Raw genomic sequence first — 27,112 nt, forward strand, 5'->3', positions numbered from 1 at the left:
GCATGCATGCACACGGGTACACACACGCACATTGTTTGTTTCTCCTGCATAGTCATTGGACCATGTGACGTTTGACTTCTCAAGTCACTACTGAACAATGCGTCCAATGTCTTCAGGCTGTTGTATATGTTTACGGCACTAGATCATCCAATATAATCACACAGCTCATTAACTGGGTACTGCATGTGTTGAGGTATTGAGGCGTTCAATCACTCCACCCTTCCAAAAACGAACTTTTTCCAAAATCTTTAACCTGGATATAACCTTCCAGATCAGACTCAATAAAACAAAAGTCATGTAAAATAATGTTCAACAAAATAATCACAATCGACAGTGTCACTATTAAAAACAAAAACACACACGCACACACAAAAAATAAATAATAATAACTGACCCTCAAACTTGCTGAAGTAAGCCTTCATGTAGAGCGCCCCGTCGGGATCGTTCCAGAAATTGACAGGCATGGAGGGGAAGGGCTTCAGACACACCAGCTCTCCGCTGTCGTCAAACACCGCTTTGCCTGGAATCAATCAACCAGGCAACATATCAGTCATCCAATTTGTTCTCCATTAGATTAATAGCAGTCTACATTCCGTGTACAAATATGCTCAGTGAAAGTCAGAAAATAAAGAATCAACACTGTGATTAAAGATTTTGAAATCATTTCATGTGATCAATGAAAGCAGCCGAGGGATCTTTAATCATCATTTACATTTTGCACTAAAGTAAACCAAGCAATCAGTGTGAGGATAACCATTAACATCCCATTCCTACTTGGAGTCTCTATCACTGGAAGTGATCCCCCGGCAGCCCCTCCTCCATCCACCTCCCACTGCAATACCAGCTCTACCTGTACCATTTATCCATGCCACAGTTCTGTTACCTCCCACCCCCTTACCAACACCCAGACCTGGGAACCCCTGTTTTGCACTTGGAATATTCTCAAACAAACTTGGTGTATTTTCAGAAAAATGAGCGTACTCCGCACAGCGTTTGAACGTCTATGATTCAAACATGCTTCACACGCGTCCGTCGCACCGTTAATTAAGTTTACCAATACATTTAACTCTTAACGTCCTGTACCGCGCGGTTCCGCTTGACGTCAATAATCCTGAACCGCGCGTTCTCTGCTAGTGTCATTAAACAAGAGTTACCAGCCTTCCGATGCTCTCCTGCATTGGAAAACAGCTTTAGTCCTTCGATGCACATGGCATGGCTGCCGGTCGTTTTTTCTCAGGACTTTTGAATGTGATTTCGATTTTTGTGGACGGATTTTGTTCGGATTTTTTGTGTTAGCTTTCAAAATTCAACATGGAGACGAGTGATAGTGATAGTGACACGTCTTTTCACGGGTTTGAGGCAAGAAATGTGGAGAATGACTTCGATGGTGGTGATGATGATAGTGGACAGAGTGATCTATCAATTTCGGAAGTTTAAAAAAAAATATCAAGTAAATCCATCCATAAACAATAAAAATATGATTTTTTTATTGAACACACCCAAATTTTGTCTCTTTTTCCCAAATCCTTATAGGATTTGCACTGGGACATGCAAAAAACGTTACAGGACGTTAAGAGTTAAAACAAATGATTCTATCAATGTTTACTCACAAAAACTGTAATCATGTGTCAAAATAGTGGATCGGCTTCGGGATACGCTTTTGAAGAAAAGTAGTGAAGGAATTTTTCAGGTCGTATTATTTTTCAACTGAGCGTAATGATCGTATTCTAGACAATCATGCGTACAAAATACGGCGAAATCGTATGGGTTCCCAGGTCTGAACACCCCTCTTACTTGCATCTCCTTTTTGTGCTGCACCCAGGTATTGGTACTGTCCATGTAACCCCCTCTCTCTCTTCCACACACACACACACCTGTATCGTCCCAGCTCTCCATATCACAGCCAAGCAGCAGACACTGTATCTCCCCCTTGTGCACAGATATCGTCCAGTTACCTCCCCCCCATCCCCACACACTCACCTGTATTGTCCAGTTACACACCCCCCCCCCCCCCCCCTCACACACACATACCTGTATCGTCCCAGCTCTCCATGTCACAGCCCAGCAAGAGACACACATACCTGTATTGTCCCAGCTCTCCATGTCACAGCCCAGCAGCAGACACACACATACCTGTATCGTCCCAGCTCTCCATGTCACAGCCCAGCAAGAGACACACACATACCTGTATCGTCCCAGCTCTCCATGTCACAGCCCAACAAGAGACACACACATACCTGTATCGTCCCAGCTCTCCATGTCGCAGCCCAGCAAGAGACACTGTATCTCCCCCTTGTGCACAGGTATCGTCCAGTTCTGACCCATGAAGCAAGCGATGATGTCAGTTCCTCCTGCAACACACCATTATTCCAACATGAGCCACATGCGTCATGGAAACCATTCTAACATGAGCCACACGCATCATGGAAACCATTCCAACATGAGCCACATGCATCATGGAAACCATTCCAACATGAGCCACACGCATCATGGAAACCATTCCAACATGAGCCACACGCATCATGGAAACCATTCCAACATGAGCCACACGCATCATGGAAACCATTCCAACATGAGCCACACACATCATGGAAACCATTCCAACATGAGCCACACGCATCATGGAAACCATTCCAACATGAGCGACACGCATCATGGAAACCATTCCAACATGAGCCACACACATCATGGAAACCATTCCAACATGAGCCACACGCATCATGGAAACCATTCCAACATGAGCCACACACATCATGGAAACCATTCTAACATGAGCCACACGCATCATGGAAACCATTCCAACATGAGCCACACACATCATGGAAACCATTCCAACATGAGCCACACACATCATGGAAACCATTCCAACATGAGCCACACACATCATGGAAACCATTCCAACATGAGCCACACACATCATGGAAACCATTCCAACATGAGCCACACGCATCATGGAAACCATTCCAACATGAGCCACACGCATCATGGAAACCATTCCAACATGAGCCACACGCGTCATGGAAACCATTCCAACATGATCCACACGAATCATGGAAACCACAGTTTAATTCTGCAATACCAGTCTGCAAAAACAAGTCGCCTGGAAAGCATTATATTGACGCACAGCAAACAGTAAGCATGCAGACAAACACTATTTAAATATACTGCCATAGCATAGTTGCTAGCTAAAGGGTAAAACGAACTGGTCACCTGTTGACTGCAATAACTGCATAACTTTATACGCACTATTAAGAATAACAAATTACACCGCCTAAAAATAGTGGCCAATAAAAAGATAAACTAACTCTTAATCTATTATGACCTTCAAAACGGTACAACCGTACTTGCAAGGTTACGTTTCAAAAAGTCAGAAGAGTTTTATTCTTTTATTCTAGAAATGTCTGAAGTCAAACGCTGCCTTTCTAAAACAATGTGGTTCAAGCTATTGTGTTCATAACCGATGCAATTGTAACAGACCAGTTTTTATGGCAAAAAGTTGTGTTATGGCCAAGTCAAAAAATAGTAATTGCATGACCAAAGTAGGAATCCATTGGTTACCAAATCCAACAATAGCAAAACTAACTGAGTTTAAAGCACGTCTAAAAATCGTAGTCTGGATATAGACCAAGGGTAGGATGGATGGTGGTGAGAGAGATGAAGAGAGGGGGGGGATGTTTACAGTCCCATGTGCAGGGCTGTGAGCAGTACGCGCGAATGTTTAGCTCAGGCACCGTGCAGGTAGCGCGCCTCAGTTCTAAACAGAACACTGCACCCAAGAAAACACTGCATTCAAGGAAACAGCACTGTTCTAGCCCTCTGTCCGACTTTTGACCTCACCTTCATGGCAGACTGATACGAAGAGTTGTAAGAACACACCGACCCCATTGGCTAAGGCAAAGCCAAGTCCTTGTCTCAGAACTACAAAATCTGTTAAAAATATACTCTCAAATAATAATGGAAAAGAGATCTGGTTGTAACCAAAGCACCTGTTGACCAAAACAGCCACCCCTACCCGAGATGGAGCCCAGCACCATGTCTCTCTTGATGTCGTTGTAGACATACTCATAGCTGTCAGGCTTGAGGGGCGACCCTGTAGATAGGATCATCTTCAGTGACGCTAGGCTGTGGGTCTCAGCTGGAATAAATACGTCAAACAAGGAGTCAGTAAAGCAACAAACCTCAGACTTAACCTATTGAAAAACAAAACAAACATCTTTTTCATCACTTTGTGTTCATTCCGTGAGAAATGAATGAATAGGTAACAACGATTTCCCTCAGCTCATATAACGGCAAAACCATCATGATCTGATAAACAAGGGAGGTAAGCGCTCTTAATGCATACATACATGAGTTATACCGTGAGAGTGATGCGGAACCAGCCTCCTGGCGCCTGATAGAATAACCTTAACCTGATAGAATAACCTTAACCTGATAGAATAACCTTAACCTGATAGAATAACCTTAACCTGATAGAATAACCTTAACCTGATAGAATAACCTTAACCTGATAGAATAACCTTAACCTGATAGAATAACCTTAACCTGATAGAATAACCTTGACCTGATAGAATAACCTTAACCTGATAGAATAACCTTAACCTGATAGAATAACCTTAACCTGATAGAATAACCTTAACCTGATAGAATAACCTTAACCTGATAGAATAACCTTAACCTGATAGAATAACCTTAACCTGATAGAATAACCTTAACCTGATAGAATAACCTTAACCTGATAGAATAACCTTAACCTGATAGAATAACCTTGACCTGATAGAATAACCTTGACCTGATAGAATAACCTTAACCTGATAGAATAACCTTGACCTGATAGAATAACCTTGACCTGATAGAATAACCTTGACCTGATAGAATAACCTTAACCTGATAGAATAACCTTAACCTGATAGAATAACCTTAACCTGATAGATAAACCTTAACCTGATAGAATAACCTTAACCTGATAGAATAACCTTAACCTGATAGAATAACCTTAACCTGATAGAACAACCTTAACCTGATAGAACAACCTTAACCTGATAGAACAACCGTAACCTGAGAGAATAACCGTAACCTGAGAGAATAACCTTAACCTGATAGAATAACCTTAACCTGATAGAATAACCTTAACCTGATAGAATAACCTTAACCTGATAGAATAACCTTAACCTGATAGAATAACCTTAACCTGATAGAATAACCTTAACCTGATAGAATAACCTTAACCTGATAGAATAACCTTGACCTGATAGAATAACCTTAACCTGATAGAATAACCTTGACCTGATAGAATAACCTTGACCTGATAGAATAACCTTAACCTGATAGAATAACCTTTAACCTGATAGATAAACCTTAACCTGATAGAATAACCTTAACCTGATAGAATAACCTTAACCTGATAGAATAACCTTAACCTGATAGAATAACCTTAACCTGATAGAATAACCTTAACCTGATAGAATAACCTTAACCTGATAGAATAACCTTAACCTGATAGAATAACCTTAACCTGATAGAATAACCTTAACCTGATAGAATAACCTTAACCTGATAGAATAACCTTAACCTGATAGAATAACCTTAACCTGATAGAATAACCTTAACCTGATAGAATAACCTTAACCTGATAGAATAACCTTAACCTGATAGAATAATCTTAACCTGATAGAATAACCTTAACCTGATAGAATAACCTTAACCTGATAGAATAACCTTAACCTGATAGAATAACCTTAACCTGATAGAATAACCTTAACCTGATAGAATAATCTTAACCTGATAGAATAACCTTAACCTGATAGAATAACCTTAACAAGCGTTGAAATGAACAAGCGACTTTCATCCTCAGATTCTCTTAAATTCTTGCAAAACCATCAACACAATTAAGCCATGTTTTAATACAACATCCTAGACTTCATACCATTTGTTGACGCAGCTTTCTGTTACTGACAAAACTCCAATGCATTGTTTTGCTCAACATGTCGAACTTCCTGACAAGCTTAACATCCGCCCCTGACAATGGGAACAACTATGCTGGCAATAGTATTTGCTTTTAATTGTAGAACATAATGCACACTGCAGTAATACCATTACACTAGCCATGTCCCCATCACTCTACCCAGTGTGCATTACACTAGCCATGTCCCCATCACTCTACGAATGTGTGCATTACACTAGCCATGTCCCAATCACTCTACCCAGTGTGCATTACACTAGCCATGTCCCCATCACTCTACCCAGTGTGCATTACACTAGCCATGTCCCCATCACTCTACCCAGTGTGCATTACACTAGCCATGTCCCCATCACTCTACCCCGTGTGCATTACACTAGCCATGTCCTCATCACTCTACCCAGTGTACATTACACTAGCCATGTCCCCATCACTCTACCCCGTGTACATTACACTAGCCATGTCCCCATCACTCTACCCAGTGTGCATTACACTAGCCATGTCCCCATCACTCTACCCAGTGTGCATTACACTAGCCATGTCCCCATCACTCTACCCAGTGTGCATTACACTAGCCATGTCCCCATCACTCTACCCAGTGTGCATTACACTAGCCATGTCCCCATCACTCTACCCAGTGTGCATTACACTAGCCATGTCCCCATCACTCTACCTAGTGTGCATTACACTACCCATGTCCCCATCACTCTACCCTGTGTGCATTACACTAGCCATGTCCCCATCACTCTACCCAGTGTGCATTACACTACCCATGTCCCCATCACTCTACCCCGTGTGCATTACACTAGCCATGTCCCCATCACTCTACCCAGTGTGCATTACACTAGCCATGTCCCCATCACTCTACCCAGTGTGCATTACACTAGCCATGTCCCCATCACTCTACCCTGTGTGCATTACACTAGCCATGTCCCCATCACTCTACCCAGTGTGCATTACACTACCCATGTCCCCATCACTCTACCCACGTGTGCATTACACTAGACATGTCCCCATCACTCTACCCAGTGTGCATTACACTAGCCATGTCCCCATCACTCTACCCCGTGTGCATTACACTAGCCATGTCCCCATCACTCTACCCAGTGTGCATTACACTAGCCATGTCCCCATCACTCTACCCCGTGTGCATTACACTAGCCATGTCCCCATCACTCTACCCAGTGTGTATTACACTAGCCATGTCCCCATCACTCTACCCAGTGTGCATCACACTAGCCATGTCCCCATCACTCTACCCAGTGTGCATTACACTAGCCATGTCCCCATCACTCTACCCAGTGTGCATTACACTAGCCATGTCCCCATCACTCTACCCAGTGTGCATTACACTAGCCATGTCCCCATCACTCTACCCCGTGTGCATTACACTACCCATGTCCCCATCACTCTACCCAGTGTGCATTACACTACCCATGTCCCCATCACTCTACCCAGTGTGCATTACACTAGCCATGTCCCCATCACTCTACCCCGTGTGCATTACACTAGCCATGTCCCCATCACTCTACCCCGTGTGCATTACACTAGCCATGTCCCCATCACTCTACCCAGTGTGCATTACACTAGCCATGTCCCCATCACTCTACCCAGTGTGCATTACACTAGCCATGTCCCCATCACTCTACCCCGTGTGCATTACACTAGCCATGTCCCCATCACTCTACCCCGTGTGCATTACACTAGCCATGTCCCCATCACTCTACCCAGTGTGCATTACACTAGCCATGTCCCCATCACTCTACCCAGTGTGCATTACACTAGCCATGTCCCCATCACTCTACCCAGTGTGCATTACCTGGCCTGACGCCTTTGTCTTCCAGTACTGCCAGCCATTTTGCTCCAGTGCCAAGGATTGTTACCCTTAAAAAAAAGTAAATACATAAAAAATATATTAAAAAAAACCGTTGCCAGTAGTTTTGTCTGTCTCTGTTTCTCCAACACAATGTGTCGTAAATGTAAAAGATCAGCAACCTTCTGTAAATGTTGTACACACACATTTTTTTTATCTGCTTGTGAAATTCATAACAAATTTCAAGTACATGTAAACCTAAAACCAACACATGAACAAGGATCAGATGCTTCAGGACAGACATTTTATACACCCATACTGACCATTCAGAGCAAATCACTCCAACTAACTCTTGCACCTAAACGCCACAGGCAGACAGGCCAAGAGATAAACAAAGAAACAAACTGCAAGACAACATACATAGGTGTGCAAGAAATCAACCCAGATGAAAGTAATTTTTCCGGTGACAAAGATATGGACACAAAGCATAAGTGCTGATCGACAGAATGGTAGTGCAACGTCTACCGTAATAACAAAAACATGGTAGTGCAACGTCTACCGTAATAACAAAAACATGGTAGTGCAACGTCTACCGTAATAACAAAAACATGGTAGTGCAACGTCTACCGTAATAACAAAAACATGGTAGTGCAACGTCCACCGTAATAACAAAAACATGGTAGTGCAACGTCCACCGTAATAACAAAAACATGGTAGTGCAACATCCACCGTAATAACAAAAACACTTGTAGGTCTATCTACTTCAAAGACCGTCGGGTCAACATACTGTAATCCTAACATTTTGTTTGGTCATAAATAAAACATTCCAATAACCTACAACTCTTGTCTTTAGATTCTGAATGTTTTAACGTTAGCAGTATATCTGCTTTTGAACGTCTACTGTAAACATGTGGTTTACCCGATGTTGTCGATAATGTCCCACAGAACGTCTACTGTAAACATGTGGTTTACCCGATGTTGTCCATAATGTCCCACAGAACGTCTACTGTAAACATGTGGTTTACCCGATGTTGTCCATAATGTCCCACAGAACGTCTACTGTAAACATGTGGTTTACCCGATGTTGTCCATAATGTCCCACAGAACGTCTACTGTAAACATGTGGTTTACCCGATGTTGTCGATAATGTCCCAAAGAACGTTGACGTGCGGCACGAGCGGAGATCCATCGTAGAGAACAATGGCGCCCCCTGTTGCCAGCACCGACACCATCCAGTTCCACATCATCCAGCCTGTCTGAAACCATTGTAGTTGGTGTTGTCTTCCTGTTCATGTCAGCTATCATTCATACCATCTTTCATATTTGACTAGTTTTTTCCGTCTGTACCATAACTAATGCACCCGTACCTATGAACACACACACAAAGATAGTCTGTAAAAGGAGAGCGAGAGAGTAGAGTCTGTGAAAGGAGAGCGAGAGAGTAGAGTCTGTGAAAGGAGAGCGAGAGAGTAGAGTCTGTGAAAAGAGAGCGAGAGAGTAGAGTCTGTGAAAGGAGAGCGAGAGAGTAGAGTCTGTGAAAGGAGAGCGAGAGAGTAGAGTCTGTGAAAGGAGAGCGAGAGAGTAGAGTCTGTGAAAGGAGAGCGAGAGAGTAGAGTCTGTGAAAGGAGAGCGAGAGAGTAGAGTCTGTGAAAGGAGAGCGAGAGAGTAGAGTCTGTGAAAGGAGAGCGAGAGAGTAGAGTCTGTGAAAGGAGAGCGAGAGAGTAGAGTCTGTGAAAGGAGAGCGAGAGAGTAGAGTCTGTGAAAGGAGAGCGAGAGAGTAGAGTCTGTAAAAGGAGAGCGAGAGAGTAGCAACAGCAAGGCCAGATTTCTCTGTAAAGCACAGGCAACACATTCATGACAAGGGAGACAACTCTCAGGACAGACCCTCAAATATTTGTGCAACAGTTACTGGATTGCTGAAAGAAACAGTCAAACATGAACACAACACAAGCAGAAAGCGTCATGAGAACACCGATTGCTGAAAGAGACAGTCAAACATGAACACAACACAAGCAGAAAGCGTCATGAGAACACCGATTGCTGAAAGAGACAGTCAAACATGAACACAACACAAGCAGAAAGTGTCATGAGAACACCGATTGCTGAAAGAGACAGTCAAACATGAACACAACACAAGTAGAAAGCGTCATGAGAACACCGATTGCTGAAAGAGACAGTCAAACATGAACACAACACAAGCAGAAAGTGTCATGAGAACACCGATTGCTGAAAGAGACAGTCAAACATGAACACAACACAAGTAGAAAGCGTCATGAGAACACCGATTGCTGAAAGAGACAGTCAAACATGAACACAACACAAGTAGAAAGCGTCATGAGAACACCGATTGCTGAAAGAGACAGTCAAACATGAACACAACACAAGCAGAAAGCGTCATGAGAACACCGATTGCTGAAAGAGACAGTCAAACATGAACACAACACAAGCAGAAAGCGTCATGAGAACACCGATTGCTGAAAGAGACAGTCAAACATGAACACAACACAAGCAGAAAGCGTCATGAGAACACCGATTGCTGAAAGAGACAGTCAAACATGAACACAACACAAGCAGAAAGCGTCATGAGAACACCGATTGCTGAAAGAGACAGTCAAACATGAACACAACACAAGCAGAAAGCGTCATGAGAACACCGATTGCTGAAAGAGACAGTCAAACATGAACACAACACAAGCAGAAAGTGTCATGCAAAGAGCGTACCGTGGTGTAGTAGAGCATGATGTCGTCACGGTCCATGTTGCTCTGTATCAGGTGTTCCTCCAGGTGCTTCATCAGCGTGCCCTGAAACACACACATCACTCTTCATCTACTGTGACAAGAAACAGTCATTAAAGAAATATCATAAAGTGGTCAAGACCCCCGATTAAAGACTCCCTCCTGTTTAACAGCTGGGAAAAACAGCTCAATTCTGACGAAAGCAAATTTGTTCCTGTCAAGAGAGCACAAATGTTTTTGGGAAATAACTTTTTTTTATGTTCGGTGATTCCGATTTTATTTTTCAAAATTAATTATTTCTGTAAACTCCTTGAAAGTAAAACAAAAACACAAGATGTCCCTGTATTTTTCACACACAAATAATGCCAATTATTTATTTATCAAGGAGATTTCTATAGCGCATAACTAAAAGCACTATGCGCTTAACTGCATGTTCTAGTGACAGGTTGAATCGTACAGTCGAACTAGCTTAAGACGAATCACTGGGGATCGGAAAAAAAGTTCGTCTTAACCAAAATTCGTATTAAGAAAATTGATTGATTTTTTTTCTTTTTTCTTTAAGTCTTGTACATTTTATGGTGTTTCAATTTGTTTCTTTCGCATCTTTCATGCTGCTTCACGTTTGGACAATAAAGTGACATATTCAGTTACATGTTCATGTGTGTCTCATGTTGAGTGATGATTGTTGAGTTTGAGTGAGAGTGAGCACACAGATGTTTCATCCAGTTGTTACGTTTTTGGTCACACACACGCACACACTGACACTGTCCACATTCGCGGTGTTCCTATCATTTGTCCGGAATCACTTACCTTGGCGACAGGTAGCAAACCTTGGCCAATTTAGTTTTTTTTGTTTTGTTGCAACATGATGTTCAAATCCAAATCGATAGCACTGACTGACTGATAAACTATCGCGAACCGGCGAACGCAAACGTTGAGAGTGTGGTTTCCCTTGTCCAAGGGAAACCACTCTGGCATCTATATTTTTTGGCAATGGCGTCCGTTCAAAACATTGATGTTTCGTTTTTGGTATTCGCGAAGGAAATAAACGTCAGTCAGTCATTCATGTTCAGTGTCTGAGCTATCAATCACTTTGATTCTAAATTTGAAATTGTTTTGTGAGTACAGTGTAATCAGTTTAACTTTATTCAGTGATCGGTTGAGCAATGGTTCAAGCAGTCGACGCAAGGGAAGACTTTGACACATGTATTCAAACTTCTCAAATTCCCATGATATGTCGATCTCGGGACGAGTTTAAAGATTTCGTCATAAGCGTGAGTAAATTACAGACATTATGCATGCTTGGGAATCCAAAAAGTGCTCGTTATAAGCATAAATTCGTTACAAAGAATTCATTTTAAGCATTTTTTTTTTAAGCATGAAGAAAGAGGTATTCAGTTGGGAACTTAAAACTAATACGTTATAAGTCAAAATTCGTAACTAGCGTGTTCGTTTTAGGTGGGTTCGACTGTACATGGACATATCATAATCACTATAATCCCACATGGCAGCAAACTGCCATAATTTCTGTCAGCAAGAATCACAGAAAATCATACATGGGAGATCTTTAACCAAATGAGGCAGAGCGCTATTTAAAGATCTGAAAAACAAAGGGAAGTAAGCCCTCTAAATACATACATGTTAGTTAGTTGTTGTTGCTTTTTGGGTCCAGCGGACCACATAGGCCAAATCAGAACCCCATACATACATGTGTAATAGAGTAAGTGAGACGGCACAGAGAGTTACTGGGAAATAAACACAGTGTAGACGCATTGCTTTGTTTTCTGTATTCTATTGTTTTCCCCGATGCCAATTTTCTTTGACAAAGTTATCGATTTTTGAAAACTCACTGACAATAAAAGCAAAAACAAAAGATGGCCCTGTATTTTATGTACTTATCATGTTAATAACAGTGACATGGAGGTCAATTGTTATCCATTTCACTGTTTACCCTAACACTAAAACAAAACACCATCATTTTTTTCCGCAAGAATCACAGAAAAAACATATTACAGAGACATAAGGCACACCTACCCCCACAGAATGCACCATACACTTGGGCACGCCGGTGGTGCCCGAGGAGTACATGATGAACAGGGGGTGGTTGAAGGGCACCTGCTCGAACCTCAGCTCTGGCGTCTGGCCATCACCTGTGTTGCCTAGCGACAGGAACTGATCGAGTGCACACCTGTCACAACAAGTTACAACACAGTCATCACACACTGTATTCACCTGTGTTGCCTAGCGACAGGAATTGATCCAGCGCACACCTGTCACAACAAGTTACAACACAGTCAACACACACTGCATGTGTAAACATACTTTCAGAACTGAAGACATCAGATTTGTTTGGTTCATCTCTATTCTTTGCCATTTTTTTGCTAAGCGTCTTTCACACTCAAAGTAAAATTGTTGGTACATGTTGTGTTAGAGTTCTTAGAAGTGCCCAGCTTCTGTGTTGCGTGTCTGTGTGCGTGTGTGTATGAGTGTGAGCATGTTACATTGGTGTGCATGTGGTACACTTACCCATTATTGATGTGTGTGAGGTCCATGGAAGCGTGCTTCACAAAAGGGATCACCACAACTTTCTCAAGGTCATTCAGGCCTGCACACATCAACAAGTTGAAGGCATAACTAAAATACATTTTGTGTAAACATTTAAATTGAAAAAGAAAGTGCCTCTTCACAGACACCGGCAATCACAATATCATCGCAGTGAGCTACAATGGGTAACCTCAGTGTTAACACACATCAGTGAGCTACAATGGGTAACCTCAGTGTTAACACACATCAGTGAGCTACAATGGGTAACCTCAGTGTTAACACACATCAGTGAGCTACAATGGGAAACCTCAGTGTTAACATGCATCAGTGAGCTACAATGGGTAACCTCAGTGTTAACACACATCAGTGAGCTACAATGGGTAACCTCAGTGTTAACACACATCAGTGAGCTACAATGGGTAACCTCAGTGTTAACACACATCAGTGAGCTACAATGGGTAACCTCAGTGTTAACACACATCAGTGAGCTACAATGGGTAACCTCAGTGTTAACACACATCAGTGAGCTACAATGGGTAACCTCAGTGTTAACACGCATCAGTGAGCTACAATGGGTAACCTCAGTGTTAACACACATCAGTGAGCTACAATGGGTAACCTCAGTGTTAACACGCATCAGTGAGCTACAATGGGTAACCTCAGTGTTAACACACATCAGTGAGCTACAATGGGTAACCTCAGTGTTAACACGCATCAGTGAGCTACAATGGGTAACCTCAGTGTTAACACACATCAGTGAGCTACAATGGGTAACCTCAGTGTTAACACGCATCAGTGAGCTACAATGGGTAACCTCAGTGTTAACACACATCAGTGAGCTACAATGGGTAACCTCAGTGTTAACACGCATCAGTGAGCTACAATGGGTAACCTCAGTGTTAACACGCATCAGTGAGCTACAATGGGTAACTTCAGTGTTAACACGCATCAGTGAGCTACAATGGCAGACCTGTTTACCCCCATAAGTGTTTTGGAGTAATGCTCAGCCCCAAAAATAGTAATCCTGGCACAAAAATAGTAATCATCCAGCATTCGTCGCCAATTACAACGCCGCGGCACATGACAACTGTGTCTGCGAAACGCAATCATGCACATATATCCATCATTCACAAACAAAACACATCAGTCAGTTTTTGTAGTCATCATAATTTCAAAGAAGATCACATCAAAAGCACATGCATCACTGATTCTTTTTCTTTTGCTCGTAGTAGGCTTTTTTCAGTGTGTCAAGCGCTTCTCTACTGTACTTGCGCTTGCCGAATGAGTGAGGGCGAGACTTCACCACTAGAATAAGGCTCTCCAGCGTCTCATCAGACAGACATGATCTCTGGTCAGTCCTGTGCTTTTTCACCCCATTTTGCCATTGAAAAAAACAATGCCAAACATGTGAATTGATAAAAAAAAAATTTTACATTTTTTTTATTTATGAAAATCGTAGTCTTGACACGGATAGCGGAATGGCGTATTTTTTGCAGAAAATCGTAATAAATTACGCCAAAATCGTAAGGGTAAACAGGTCTGCAATGGGTAACCTCAGTGTTAACACGTGAACATTACAGTCCTGACCATAGGACCATGCATGTCCGGTCAAGTACAAAAACCTGGTTTCCTGTGTTTGTCTGTGCTGATGTTAGCTCGGATGCCCTGCAGAAAAAGGAAGGGATGAGATAGCAAAATATCCTTTTTGGTACTATCAGTGGCAAGGGATGTGGAAAGTCATCATAAGTACTTTTAATATAATACAGTAGGAATTCCCTTTGGAAACCCCCCTCCCCCACCCCTCAAGACCATACTTTCTCACATTTTTCTGTTCAAACGATGTGTAAATGACCTACATTGTACAACTCCCCTTCTATCGAGACCAGATTTTCTCAGATTTGTTTTAGCTCTTACAAGGGAGGTTCCTCTGTAGCAAGCTTCAGTGTGCTGGAGATGTACACACCTGCAACCACCTGTACACACCTGTGACTACCTGTGCTACCTTGTCCATGTGTTGGTGCACCTTGCCATTGTAGTGAACAGCGTTCACACTGAAGATGAGCTTGGGTTGGATCTGTGTGAACCTCTCCAGCACGCCCTGTTGCATGCACACAGATCAACAACATTATTAGTAATGACACCATGAGAACAAAGTATTATTCCCCCCTCTGCTTCTTTCTCTCTGTAAAGGTGTAGGGCTAGTTATTTTTCGGTAACTTACCCAACAACCAAAATCACTTACCCAACAACGGGCCTGAATCCTCGATAGCTCACAGGTTTAATGAGTTAGACTTCAAGGGAACTACTTTAGCGATTGAAAAGTTCCGAACGCTCCAATGTACGAAATATACATCTCTAGACCAAACAATACAAACATACTGCATTTAAGCTGGCAACTACAGGCTTGAACACATTAATCTCCATATAAAGTCTATGAGTTTGGTTGTTTTCTAAATCCAAATCTAACGATCAGTGCAGAGAAACTCGCTTTAGATCTCGTATGAGTGCAAGCAAACTCCCAAGGCAAGTAACTCTCGTACGACAAGAGTAGTTCCCCTTCCAAATATTCTGAACTGAGTTGCTTGGACAAGAGACTGCAATCCGACGGTTAGTTTTCGACAATATTTCATTTTATAAACAGATCACACGCAACCAAATGCACACATCGCATCAATTTAAAGAACATACAGCGGTTTCATACACTATTTTGCCCCAGAAAACGGAACTTCATACAGATTTTAACGTTGGAACACTGGTGCAAAAGTTCGTCTGCTTGTCCCATTCGAAGAAAGAACATTTCCTAAGCGATACCAAAACATGAACAGAACACACACTATCTGCCTTTACCGGCACAGCAGAATAACAACATAACTGTGTACTTGATTTTAGTTCAAAACAGGGAAACTGACAAGAAGTGTTAACAGAATTGATTGATTTTCCCTGAACTATACAACCGCGCATTATTCAATCGCCAGCGCAGGTAGACTGGTTGAGTGATTTGGATTCGATCAAACTTTCGCACAAAAACTCCTCTTTTCTTTGAATAACTGAAGAAGGGAGGAATAAAGAGGTTACATACCTCGTCTCAGTGATTATCAAAAATAATGGTCTCAGTTCGCGGTCATGAAAAAGCTCGCTGAAGCTCGCATTTTTCATGATCCGCTAACTTCGACCATTATTTTTGATAATCACTGAGACTCGGCATGTAACCTCTACATAACTGAACTTACTCCTTCAGTAAACACACTATTTTGTAGTCTTGGCCAGCCTCCTAACTATGAATGTTAAGTCAGCCTCTGATGTCACGTGGCTCAAAGAAGAGATATCCAGCGTTCAATTGTCACATTCATCTATATATTGACAACTACACACCAGACTAAAAGACTCCATAAATAGACTGCATTCCATGATTTTCTACATCGAAAGATCAACCTCTGCTTCCTTACATGGGACTACAAAATCAAGAAGTGTACAAAAGTTGAATCATACACGAAAGAAAGAAAAAGAAACAATACAACACTGCATACTTATACATATAAAGGACTAAAAAATTAAGAAGTGTACACACGTCGAATCAGACTTAAAGAAGTTAAAAGGATGCAGTAACGATAAAACAGCACTCACCACAACGCCAAAGTCAGGAGAGGTAGAACTCCAGATGGCTCCAATGCTTGCAGCGGCCAACATGGCTTCCACCGCCTCCACACAGTTAGGGATGTAGCCTGCATGTCACCAGCCATTATTACAGTGAACAGAACACACTAACTTGTACCTTTCAAAGAAGGCATGTTCTGTTGCTTATTCCGTGCTTGAAAGTTATTAATTTTTTTTTTAAACATTTATGTATGTTACACATTCAGATATTAATAAAGTTATATTAAATTGAACTGAATAAACTGAAAAATATCCATATCTAAAATGTGCCTGTGGCTGTGTAATTTCAACTTTGGGGTAACTCCACTGTTTCTGAGTTGTTTCCCTTGCACTTTCACTTTCAGTCTGTTCCCAAACATGGTTGGTTGCATGATATGAGCCTCTGTTCTTGTGGCATTGTTACCATTCTATCTTTCACCCCCACACTTATAAAAGAAACTAGGTACACCTCAGAAAACAATCCTGGCCCATGTTTATGACCGTTTAAGTTGATGTTATGATTGCACTATTTGAAGAAGGGGAAAAGGATATCGTCACCAAAGCTGACTTAAGCTATCTCATCAGATAGCAACAACAAGTCTTCAGATCCCATAAACATTCACATATTGAGCCATAGTCATCACAACGAACATACAAGGACTAGTACGTAAGAGGGGTCGACACTACGCCTGTAGGACAAGAATCTTCTTCATCCATCATAATCACAGTCAACACATTTTTAAGTGGTTGACTTCACTCTGTCAAAAATATGTTTTGAAATTTTGTGGGGGTACTTTTTGGTCGTTACCAAACACACAGGACTCACCGACAACCCTGTCGCCCTTGGTGACGCCCATGGCCCTCATGGCAGCAGCGTACTGAGCCACCGACTGTCGCAGTTCTTCGTGAGTCTTGCTCACCACGCTTTGGCCCTCACCTGTCAAACACAACACCTGATATACACAACACCTGTCATCCAACACACCTGACACACTGCACACATTGACATCCAGCAGAGCATGAGAAGCTGCTATGTGATCTAAAAAACACTTGAAAATTGAGTGACTATGTTTCAATGTATAAGAGTATTAAGCCATGCAAATTATGAACAGCACGTACATTTTCAAAAGGCACAGCTCTGCTGTGAGTTTCAAAAGTATCAGGGAACAGCTGTATCCCTCCACCCCCCCCCCCCCCCCCCTCCTCCTTCCCATATCTTTTCAAGAACTTGCTCTGAAACTGAAAGATTCTCTGTTCAGTCTCAGTAATACCTCCAATCTAAGCCTACCTTCTTTTCAAGGCTTAATGTCCTCACATTTTTGGACGCATACAAATTTAGTTAAAGGGTTGGAGTGTGATTTCACTTCAAGTAGTGCTCCCGTGCATGTAAAAGAACGTTGCATCTGATGCAAAACAGACCTGCAAAAGTGCACAACCAAACGCCTCTTAACTTGATATTATGTCCCTACTATAATTACTTGAAAAATCAATGTAACTAGCCAGAGGAAATTTACCTGTGGCGTAAACAGCTACTTTTTCATCATTGAAGCGCAGCAAGTTTTCTGCATAGTTCAAGCGACTTCCTCGGAACCAATCGGGAATGTCTGCTATGGACTTCGTCAAGTCAACAACCTGCAAGAGAAAAATCGCAGAATTGAAAAACTGAATCTCTTTGTTGTTGTTGAAACATTAAAAACAACAACAGCAACAACATCAACAAAAACATTACTGCCCATTGAAATAATAATGTTAAAATGGAAACTGCAGGTCTTTGACACATCCACAAGCCTACCTGTCAGCTGAGCATTGAGACAGAGGAACATGCTGTTGCTATCAATTGCATCTCTTCAGCTCAAAAAAGTTGAATAAATGTAACCTTTAAAACCACAGCATCAGCAGAACTTTCAACATATTTTTTGTCACAATGAAGTCACTTCGTTTGCCGTTAGGGTTTCTTTCTACACTTTAGACAGCCCTGTTGCCTGCAGCAATTCCAAGGCTGATCACATACACTTTCTGCTGGAAGTGGTATATAATGCACACATATCATGGAGATCCAGGGATTTTGCTGGGATTTATTTTCTTCAGCACATTTGCTCAAATGAACACTTGTGTCACTGGTTTTTTTCTGGCAGTTCCGGCAGTCACATTTTTTTCATCATGAAAAATATCGACGGCAAAGTTATCTGTGATGTGAAATTCTTCTACCGCTGCGTTCATGGGCTGAAGCTCCCACGTTCAGTCCTGTTTTTTTTTGTGCACGAATGTTTTTTTTAAAGGTCTATGAGCGCTTTTATCCCGCCATTTAGACAGCCATTTACGCCGATTTTGGGGGAGAATGACTGATGTGAAATAACTTTAGGTCTTTTGCCGACTGACAACACCCAACAACAACCCTAAAAGTTTACTGCCACAACGCGAGCTAGAGATCGAAGCATTCATTAATACCTGATCATACGGCTGTGAGTGAACAACACCGGCAAATTCCCACATCTCCTTCCAGAACTTGTCGTAGTTGTCACAGGACCAGCGATGGAATTCTCTGTAACTTTCTGAAAAAAAAATTGCAAAAAAATCCACTTAGTATGCTTAAAATGCTCAGCATTACTGTGAATAATTAACCGACACTGAGTTATTCCTGCAAGAGAAAAATGTCAAGTATTCCTTCATGTATTCCAGTCTAAAATCATGGTACAGAGAAAACCCTATAAAGTCATTTTAAGACCTTCAAAAATATCAAAAAAATCCGGTCTTAAAAAGGAGGGAGTCTTGAAATGGAGGTAAACGAACAGACACTGAACAGAAAATCTGTAAAAAACCAAGGTCTTAAAATGGGGGAGGTCTTAAAATGAAAGGTCTTCAAAGGATTATTCCACTGTACGTCCTTTCTGTGTCAATCACTGTACGTCCTTTCTGTGTCAATCACTGTACGTCCTTTCTGTGTCAATCACTGCACACTTAAACCGCTATCCAGATCAGGGTGCGTATTGCTAGTGCTACGTGTCATTTGTGCTACGTGCCGCCATCGCTACGTTGATTAGTGCTACAAATAATTAGTCTATGAGTATGAGTCGCTATCATTCGTTTATTATCCCTACGCGTCGACAGCACTACATCTTTTAGCGTCATTTATAATCGCTACGTGTCAATACCACTACTTACTGACGACTCTCTCTTTCTCATTTTTTCTCTCGTTCTCACTCCTTCTGGTTTGTTTGTGCATATGTTATGCATGTCTCAGGGCCGGACTAGGTAAGTACTAGGGGGGGGGAGTTACAGATGGGGGTCCAGGGGGTGAAGCCCCCTTGGTGGGGGGTTGCAAGGGGGCAAAGCCCCCTTGAAGCTGAACGTTTTTTGATGTTTTTGGAGGGAAAGGTTGCGGCCCTATGCTCCACAGGGAGTCTACAGGAATAAGTCAAGTAAGTCAGTTGGAGGGAAAGGAAGCCTCTCCTTGAACGAAAAAGGTAGGTTTTTTTTGGATGGGGTGAGAGATGAGATTTCTCCTCGGATTTCATGATGATGTAGATGCAACCCCCCCTCCCCCCCCCCCCACCCCCCCAAAAAGCGTTTGGGAGGTACATGCTTAAGCCAGGGGGGGGGGGAGGGTGGTGGTTGCGCAACCCCTGTAACCCCCCCCCCCCACCCCTAGTCCGGCCCTGTGTCTGTGTGTATGTGTCTGTTTAAGTGTGTGTGTGTGTTAGTCAAGTTCTATTGAGATGTAGTGATAATGGCATGTGTGAATTGTGGCAATAGCACTACGTGCCGATAGCACTACTGTTTTTGGCAATTTGTGTCGACAGCACTACAGAAAATAGCGCAAACGATACGTAGCACAAATGACACGTAGCGCTAGCGAGACGCACCGTACAGATCATCCATCTACGTACTTACACGTGAAATGTGAATGCCCCTGCATGTGTATATGTTACAGTCAAATCGGGAAATCAGGTATTTCACGAGAATGTCTGAAAGTTTAGGCATTCATGGTAAATACCTGGTTTGATCAGGCAATTCCGGAAATGACTGAATTTTTTTAGGCACTATCAGGAAATGACTAAAAACTACTTGTGCAAATTTCCCGTTTTGCCTGACTGTTAGGCAAAACGGGTTGTTCTGAGACCTTGTCTGTTTTTACCTCGCCTGCCTTGAGCATGAATTTCTCTTCTAGCACATTGTCTATTCATCGTTTTCCCCATTTCACTGAGTTCGGAGTGATTGCAGTTTGTTTTTTTACGGGTGCAGGTCACTACCGCGAGTGTAACACTATCGCGTGTGTAAGACTACGAGCACGAATTTATTGTGATTTTCTCGTAAAGTTCGGAGTGATTGGAGTTTGTTTTTACATATCCGGCCTTGAGCACGAATTTATTGTGAGTTTCTCGTATAGCACATTGTCTTTTTTTCCCCCTTTTCGCTGAGTTTGGATTGATTGGAGTTCACTTTCAGTATAATGCTAGTTCCATTGTGACGTTGCTCTCAATGTTGAGACAATATCAACAAATTCAGCACCACAGACAAGCTAGCAGGGTATGTCAGCTCCAGCAAGCAGAAAGAATGGTGAAGCGGAGTCGCTTGGATCTCGGTCATGGACAGAGAGGTGATAACGTCGCTATACCCATTCCACTGGTGGATAGAGGCCGTGGAGACCCGCGGAATATCCTGGGGGTGATTCTTGACAGGAGTGAAAATGACAACTACACACTGGTGACCAAGAATGGGATTTTAAAAGGAGCCTACGCTGGAAACGATTTCGAACTGTGTCCACAAAAACTGTTGTATTTGAGTGAAATGAACTGTGTTAAGCACGTAAGTCTTCGCGCGGCCGTCATCCTGGGCTCCCAAAGCGGAGGACAACGATACGTCAAGTGCAACTGTTTGGGTGCAAAGAAATGCCAGAACAATCGGTGCAAATGCTTCAAAGCAAAACTGAAGTGCAACAGTCGGTGTCACCAATCCTTGACTTGTGGAAACAAATGAACTGTTGACAGAAAGTTCTGTTTTAATGTACATTTTAGTTTTTAGAATTAAACATTAAAATGATAACATCATTATGTTCTTTAATTGAATGCCTTAAAATCAAGAGAGAGAAAGAGATAGGAGAGAGAGAGAGAGAGAGAATACAGAATAGATTCCACACTGACAGCATTGGCCCGGCACAGGCAGTTGATGGCTGGACAGCAATACCTTCCTGATGGAAAAGAGGCATGAAACCAATTACGACCCCAGCCATTCAAAGTTTTATAGTAGGCTTCTGTGCTGAAATGCTTTCTGACTCTCACCAGAAACACAGATTGTGAGCGGTAGGCATTCTCCGATAATGCCTGGCAGCCTATTTCAGTCAATCACCGATAGTGCCTAAACAATTTCAGTCATTTCCGGATTTGCCTGATCAAACCAGGTATTTACCGTGAATGCCTAAACTTTCAGGCATTCTCGTGAAATACCTGATTTCCCGATTTGACTGTAACATATACAACCCCAGATCTATCCAGACTGTTACAAGGGATAAGCGCCCTTAGTCAACTTTTGCAATAGCCTTGCTGTTTCCTCGGCAGTGGGCATTAAAAAAAAACGTGTTACTGAATTAATTCCAGGAATTAATTTGCTAAGATGGAACACAATTTCTTTGTTTTTTCCCCATGCACTGCACAGACTTTTTCTTGAGGCTGTACCCATAGCACCAGTCATGTCATAGGGTGCTACGTTGATCGAGCTCACCAACACACAGCATTTGGTTTAACAACAGGTACCTTCAACTGTTATGTAACCATGTTCTTCTGCCGAGGGAGACGTGAATGATACTGTCCGTCAAATGGAAACGATCATGATGATCTTCACAGATCTATCCAGGCTGCTACGTGGGATAAGAGCTTCAGTCAACTTTTGCACACAATTCCAACAAGCAGGGTGATGCACACAATTCCAACAAGCAGGGTGATGCACACAATTCCAACAAGCAGGGTGATGCACACAATTCCAACAAGCAGGGTGATGTCCTGACTCGGCCCCACCCATTTCGCCCCGTCCTATCTTGCCCCCACAATACAATAGCCTGAATGCTTCCCTCTTTTGCAGACATACAGTGATACACACATCTTTAACTGTCAGTACACATTATTCCCCCCCCCCCCCCCCCCCCCTATCTTTGGTGTCAGATCCACGTACTTCAACAAGTACACCAGTTCGTAAGTACTGAGAAAATCTTATCTAATGAAGTTTTCACATCTACTTAATTTGCCTAACCCACATCTGTCAGTGTCAGTCAGCGTCAGCCATGTGAGACAGAAAGGATCCAAGCGTGACCTACATGTATACATTTTCTCATGACAACCAACCCAACAGTTACAGGTGTAAATATATGTCCTTATCTGCACACCTTGTCTACTGCATTAACAGGCCGGAGAGGGGGTGAGAAGAACAATAATCTGAAAACTGGTGGCATTCTAGGGGCGCTGCCTGATTGCTCACAAGCACCCTCCACCTACTTGAGGTCAGAAACAATTAGGGAATGTAACTTGCCGGAGTTTAATTAATTAATGATAGATTAATACCAAAACAAAACACAAATCTGACATATACCCTCCCTAATTTGTTGGGGCTTTAATTGCAACTGGACACAATTAATAATTATAAACAACATCTTTGTGTTGGCCTTCCCAGATCTATGCTCATAATGCAGGTCCACCATGGCATGAAACTTCTGTGCATCCACAGATTTACAAACCTTAGAAATAGAAAAGACATAATTAATGTCCGCTATGTTGCTGACATCACTAAATGAGGTGTGAAATCACATGTACTTAAGTGTGTAGCTCAACGGTGTGGGGGATCAAGGGAGATTTGAAGGAACTGGCAACACCATTCATTATGGTTTGGCAGAGCTACAAAGCTAACATGTATTTGACGGTTCTTTCGCTTCAACCCCGACATTCCCTTGGCTGTAACTGTAAGCTTCATAGCGTGATTGCGTTTGTCCTGCTGTGTTAATATTACATGTCTTTACGGGCAGGATTGTCCAATAAACCATGACACGCGAAAAGTAGGCCACAGTACAACCACTTTCACAAGAACTTGATCTTGCCTTTGCAGCAGACGACATTTATCAGCCAATCAAATTCAAGGATTGCCATCAGACCACAACATTATGAACATGTATACTTACTTAGTTGGACTCCGTACTTGCTGTTAATCGTCTCTCTCAGCTCGTCCATCTTTGTCTTCTCTGTCTGGTCCGGTTCCCACATGACTTTAGTTTCATTTGCAGAGGCTGCATCCATTTTCCCAGTTTGTTATTGTCACTTGTCCGAACCTTTGCCTCGAAGCGTCTGACACGGCTACAGTAGTAACGCGTGGTGTTTTGACGGCACACAAACCGGAAGTGCTTCCGCATCTCGTGGTACTAGCTTTTCCCTCACTTGTCTTGTTGTGTACAGTCTCGTAAATGCTTCTTTCAATATTAATAAGTGAATGCAGACATGGCTACTGATATAACAAAGTCATTTTTGTGCAAGTTTACATTGATCGCTTGTGGGTGCCTTTGGGTTCAATTTTTGCTCCCGGTCAGATGCGCAAAAGGAACTGCTCCCACACGGCGGAGTAATACGAAGAAAGTGGGTTTTTTACCTGATTGGTCGTTACTTAGTCAGACCAGAGACTTTGGTCAGACCAAAGACTCTTTGGTCAGACCAGCAGTACTGAGACATAGAAGGCCCTTGTCATGGCTAAAAACTGACAAACCAGGTGCTACCACGACACCACCAATGAGGCCTTACCCCCCCCCCCCCCCCCCCCATCCATACCCAGCCAAGGGTTATAAAATCAGTGCCGGCAGGCCACCACTTTTAAATAAAACAAACCGCTTCTTACCTAATACATACACCTTTCAAAAACCAACCCTTTTACCCTAAAAGTACTTTTAGATGTCCGTGATATATGTACTCGGTGCCTCGCCGAGCTTTAGTAAGTTATTCCTGGCACAGGCACCCATGCCAGCTGCGCCATTGGCTGACGACCGGGGCGTAGGCGGAGTGCCTGGCTTGCGAGTAAAATTAATGTAGATATACATATTTGTGTGTATGAATGTTCGTTGTGTCACTGTGGCATAGCCTTTTAAAATGTAAATGTAACAAGACGTGCGTACTGTATATACTGGTTCTTATTTATAAAGCTGGATCAACCGTCAAGTTGTTTAACCTTCGCCGGTTTTATAAAGTAGATCTGAAATGTTTATCTCTTTAAAAAGCATTCTTTTTCGAAATAAACGTTTTCTTTTAAACAAAAAACAAACCCTACCCCAAAAACGCTTTTGAAGACAATATATACAGAAACAAAGAAACGAACCGAAATCTTTTCACTTTTATCACCACTCTTACCCGGCTCCGACATCCTCCCTCCCTCGCTCCTTCCCTCCCTCTCCCCCCCCCCCCCCCCGGCCCTAACACATTACCTATATTCTTGTCCCTAATAGACTGATATTAGTATAATTATGTGAGGACGTAAAGGACCCCCATAGTATAGTATGAGACATGGAAACCGGCACGGTTGGCCTAGTGCATGGTAAGGCGTCCGCCCCGTCACGGTGATCGGGAGGTCGTGCCGGGTTCGAACCCCGGCCGGGTCACTGATACCTAAGACTCAGTTCAAAATTGGCAATCTAGTGGCTGCGCTCCGCTTGGCGTCTGGCATTGTGGGGTTAGTGCTAGGACTCGGGTTGGTCCGGTGTCAGAATAATGTGACTGGGTGAGACATGAAGCCTGTCAATGTGACTGTGACTTCTGTCTTGTGTGTGGCGCACGGCGTTATATGTCAAAGCAGCACCGCCCTGATATGGCCCTTCGTGGTCGGCTGGGCGTTAAGCAAACAAACAAACAAACTTGACAAACAAATCGTATAAACCAACTCATGTCCAACATAGGCACTGACCTGACGGACAGGCTAAGCCCCTTAAATTTGACTTTGAGACATGGAATGACATCATCCGCGGGAACTTTCGACGGCAACGAGTAAAGCACGTGAGTGGCGAGGGGATGTAAGTTATCAACTTGTGCAGTAAAACCGAATAATGTCATCGTTCGCCCAAGCAGAAAACTGGGTTCGTGTTTTACTGCAGTAATCTTCATCAGTTTAAGTTTACTGCAATAAAACTTGTTACTGCAGTAAATATGCCTGCTGGGGCGGATGATGACATTATTCAGTTTTACTGCACTGAGTAAAACTGAAATGAGTTTTACTGCAGTAAAACCAGAACCAGAACCAGAACCGTCAAGGCCCCGCTCGCTTCCCGTGTGGTAAGCTTTTGTGTGATGTTTGAATGAAAAGGATACTCCCAAAAATGAAGACTCAGGAGCAATTTGAAATACGGGTATTAATAGCGGCCATTCAGTTTGAGGAATTGCATGTTAAATTTCATGGTTGGCCAACATAATTTAACCTAGAAGCTGGTTTAAAAATAGACACAGTGACCTTTCGAACGCTATACGACATGATGGGGTTCTGTAAAGGATATTTATGCTGTCATTCTTGTTGAAAAGCAATATTCTTGCTTATCTATTACCCTCGATAATACAGATGTTGTCTTGTCTTGTCTTGTCTTGTCTTGTCTTGTCTCTCTCTCTCTCTCGCTCTCTCTCTCTCAGTCTCTCTCTCTCTCTCTCTCTCTCTCTCTCTCTCTCTCTCTCTCTCTCTCTCTCCATTCCCGCTTGATGTACACTACATTGGGGTGTGCACGTTAAAGATCCCACGATTGACAAAAGGGTCTTTCCTGGCAAAAATTGTATTGGCATAGATAAAAAATGTCCACCAAAATACCCGTGTGACTTGGAATAATAGGTCGTGAAAAGTAGGATATGCGCCGAAATGGCTGCGATCTGCTGGTCGATGTGAATGCGTGATGTATTGTGTAAAAAAAATCCATCTCACACGGCATAAATAGATCCCTGCGCCTTGAGTCCGAGTCTGGAGATAGGCTACGCGCGAGATATAAGACTTCATATAACATGATGGGTAAAACAGAACATTTTTCATGATTGTCTGATATATTTGTTTTATTTGTTTGTATTTTGATTTGTTCTTTTTGTAAATGTATTGATAATGATAGTATATATGCAAATGATCGTGACAATTCCTCCCCACATTTTCCCCCTTTTGTCATCAGTTGCTTTGGATGTTTATTTGCAATGCGTTATTGCAACTGTGCTGCAATTTCCACACTATACTGTTTTCCCATTTTCGAGTGTGTATAAGAAACTATAACCTTTTCCTTCTTACTATCTACTCGTATATTATGTGCGTCTGTAAAAAAAACCCAAAAAACAAAACTTGTTTCCTTCTTACTTTCTATATTATTTGCGTCTTTATTAAGTGTTTGTATAAGGGACAGGTTGTAAGATTAGAAACCTCTATCCTTTGGTAATCAAGTTCAGTTTCAGCTT

At 42.4% G+C, this 27,112-nt stretch overlaps 1 protein-coding gene across 2 annotated transcripts in view; it reads right to left on the reverse strand.

The window, feature by feature from the left end:
• Positions 1-24,043, reverse strand: part of LOC138975021 (acetoacetyl-CoA synthetase-like) — a 38,616-nt gene extending 14,573 nt beyond the window's left edge. For both annotated transcript variants that reach the window (XR_011458472.1, XM_070347669.1), the window contains exons 1-14: positions 23,845-24,043; positions 19,131-19,234; positions 18,197-18,314; positions 17,509-17,619; positions 16,674-16,771; positions 15,033-15,147; positions 13,032-13,110; positions 12,540-12,693; positions 10,491-10,571; positions 8,901-9,025; positions 7,776-7,840; positions 4,013-4,135; positions 2,238-2,351; positions 395-520 (exon numbers count right to left, since the gene is read on the reverse strand). Coding sequence is in view for 1 of the 2 variants with exons in the window: in XM_070347669.1 (XP_070203770.1) it covers positions 395-520; positions 2,238-2,351; positions 4,013-4,135; positions 7,776-7,840; positions 8,901-9,025; positions 10,491-10,571; positions 12,540-12,693; positions 13,032-13,110; positions 15,033-15,147; positions 16,674-16,771; positions 17,509-17,619; positions 18,197-18,314; positions 19,131-19,234; positions 23,845-23,959 (1,528 nt within the window). In the remaining variant the exon portion in view is untranslated. The remainder of the gene's footprint in view (positions 1-394; positions 521-2,237; positions 2,352-4,012; positions 4,136-7,775; positions 7,841-8,900; positions 9,026-10,490; positions 10,572-12,539; positions 12,694-13,031; positions 13,111-15,032; positions 15,148-16,673; positions 16,772-17,508; positions 17,620-18,196; positions 18,315-19,130; positions 19,235-23,844) is intronic.
• Positions 24,044-27,112: the final 3,069 nt, after the last annotated feature.

This window comes from Littorina saxatilis, linkage group LG9 (genome assembly GCF_037325665.1).
Source record: "Littorina saxatilis isolate snail1 linkage group LG9, US_GU_Lsax_2.0, whole genome shotgun sequence".
Taxonomy (NCBI): Eukaryota; Metazoa; Mollusca; class Gastropoda; order Littorinimorpha; family Littorinidae; genus Littorina; species Littorina saxatilis.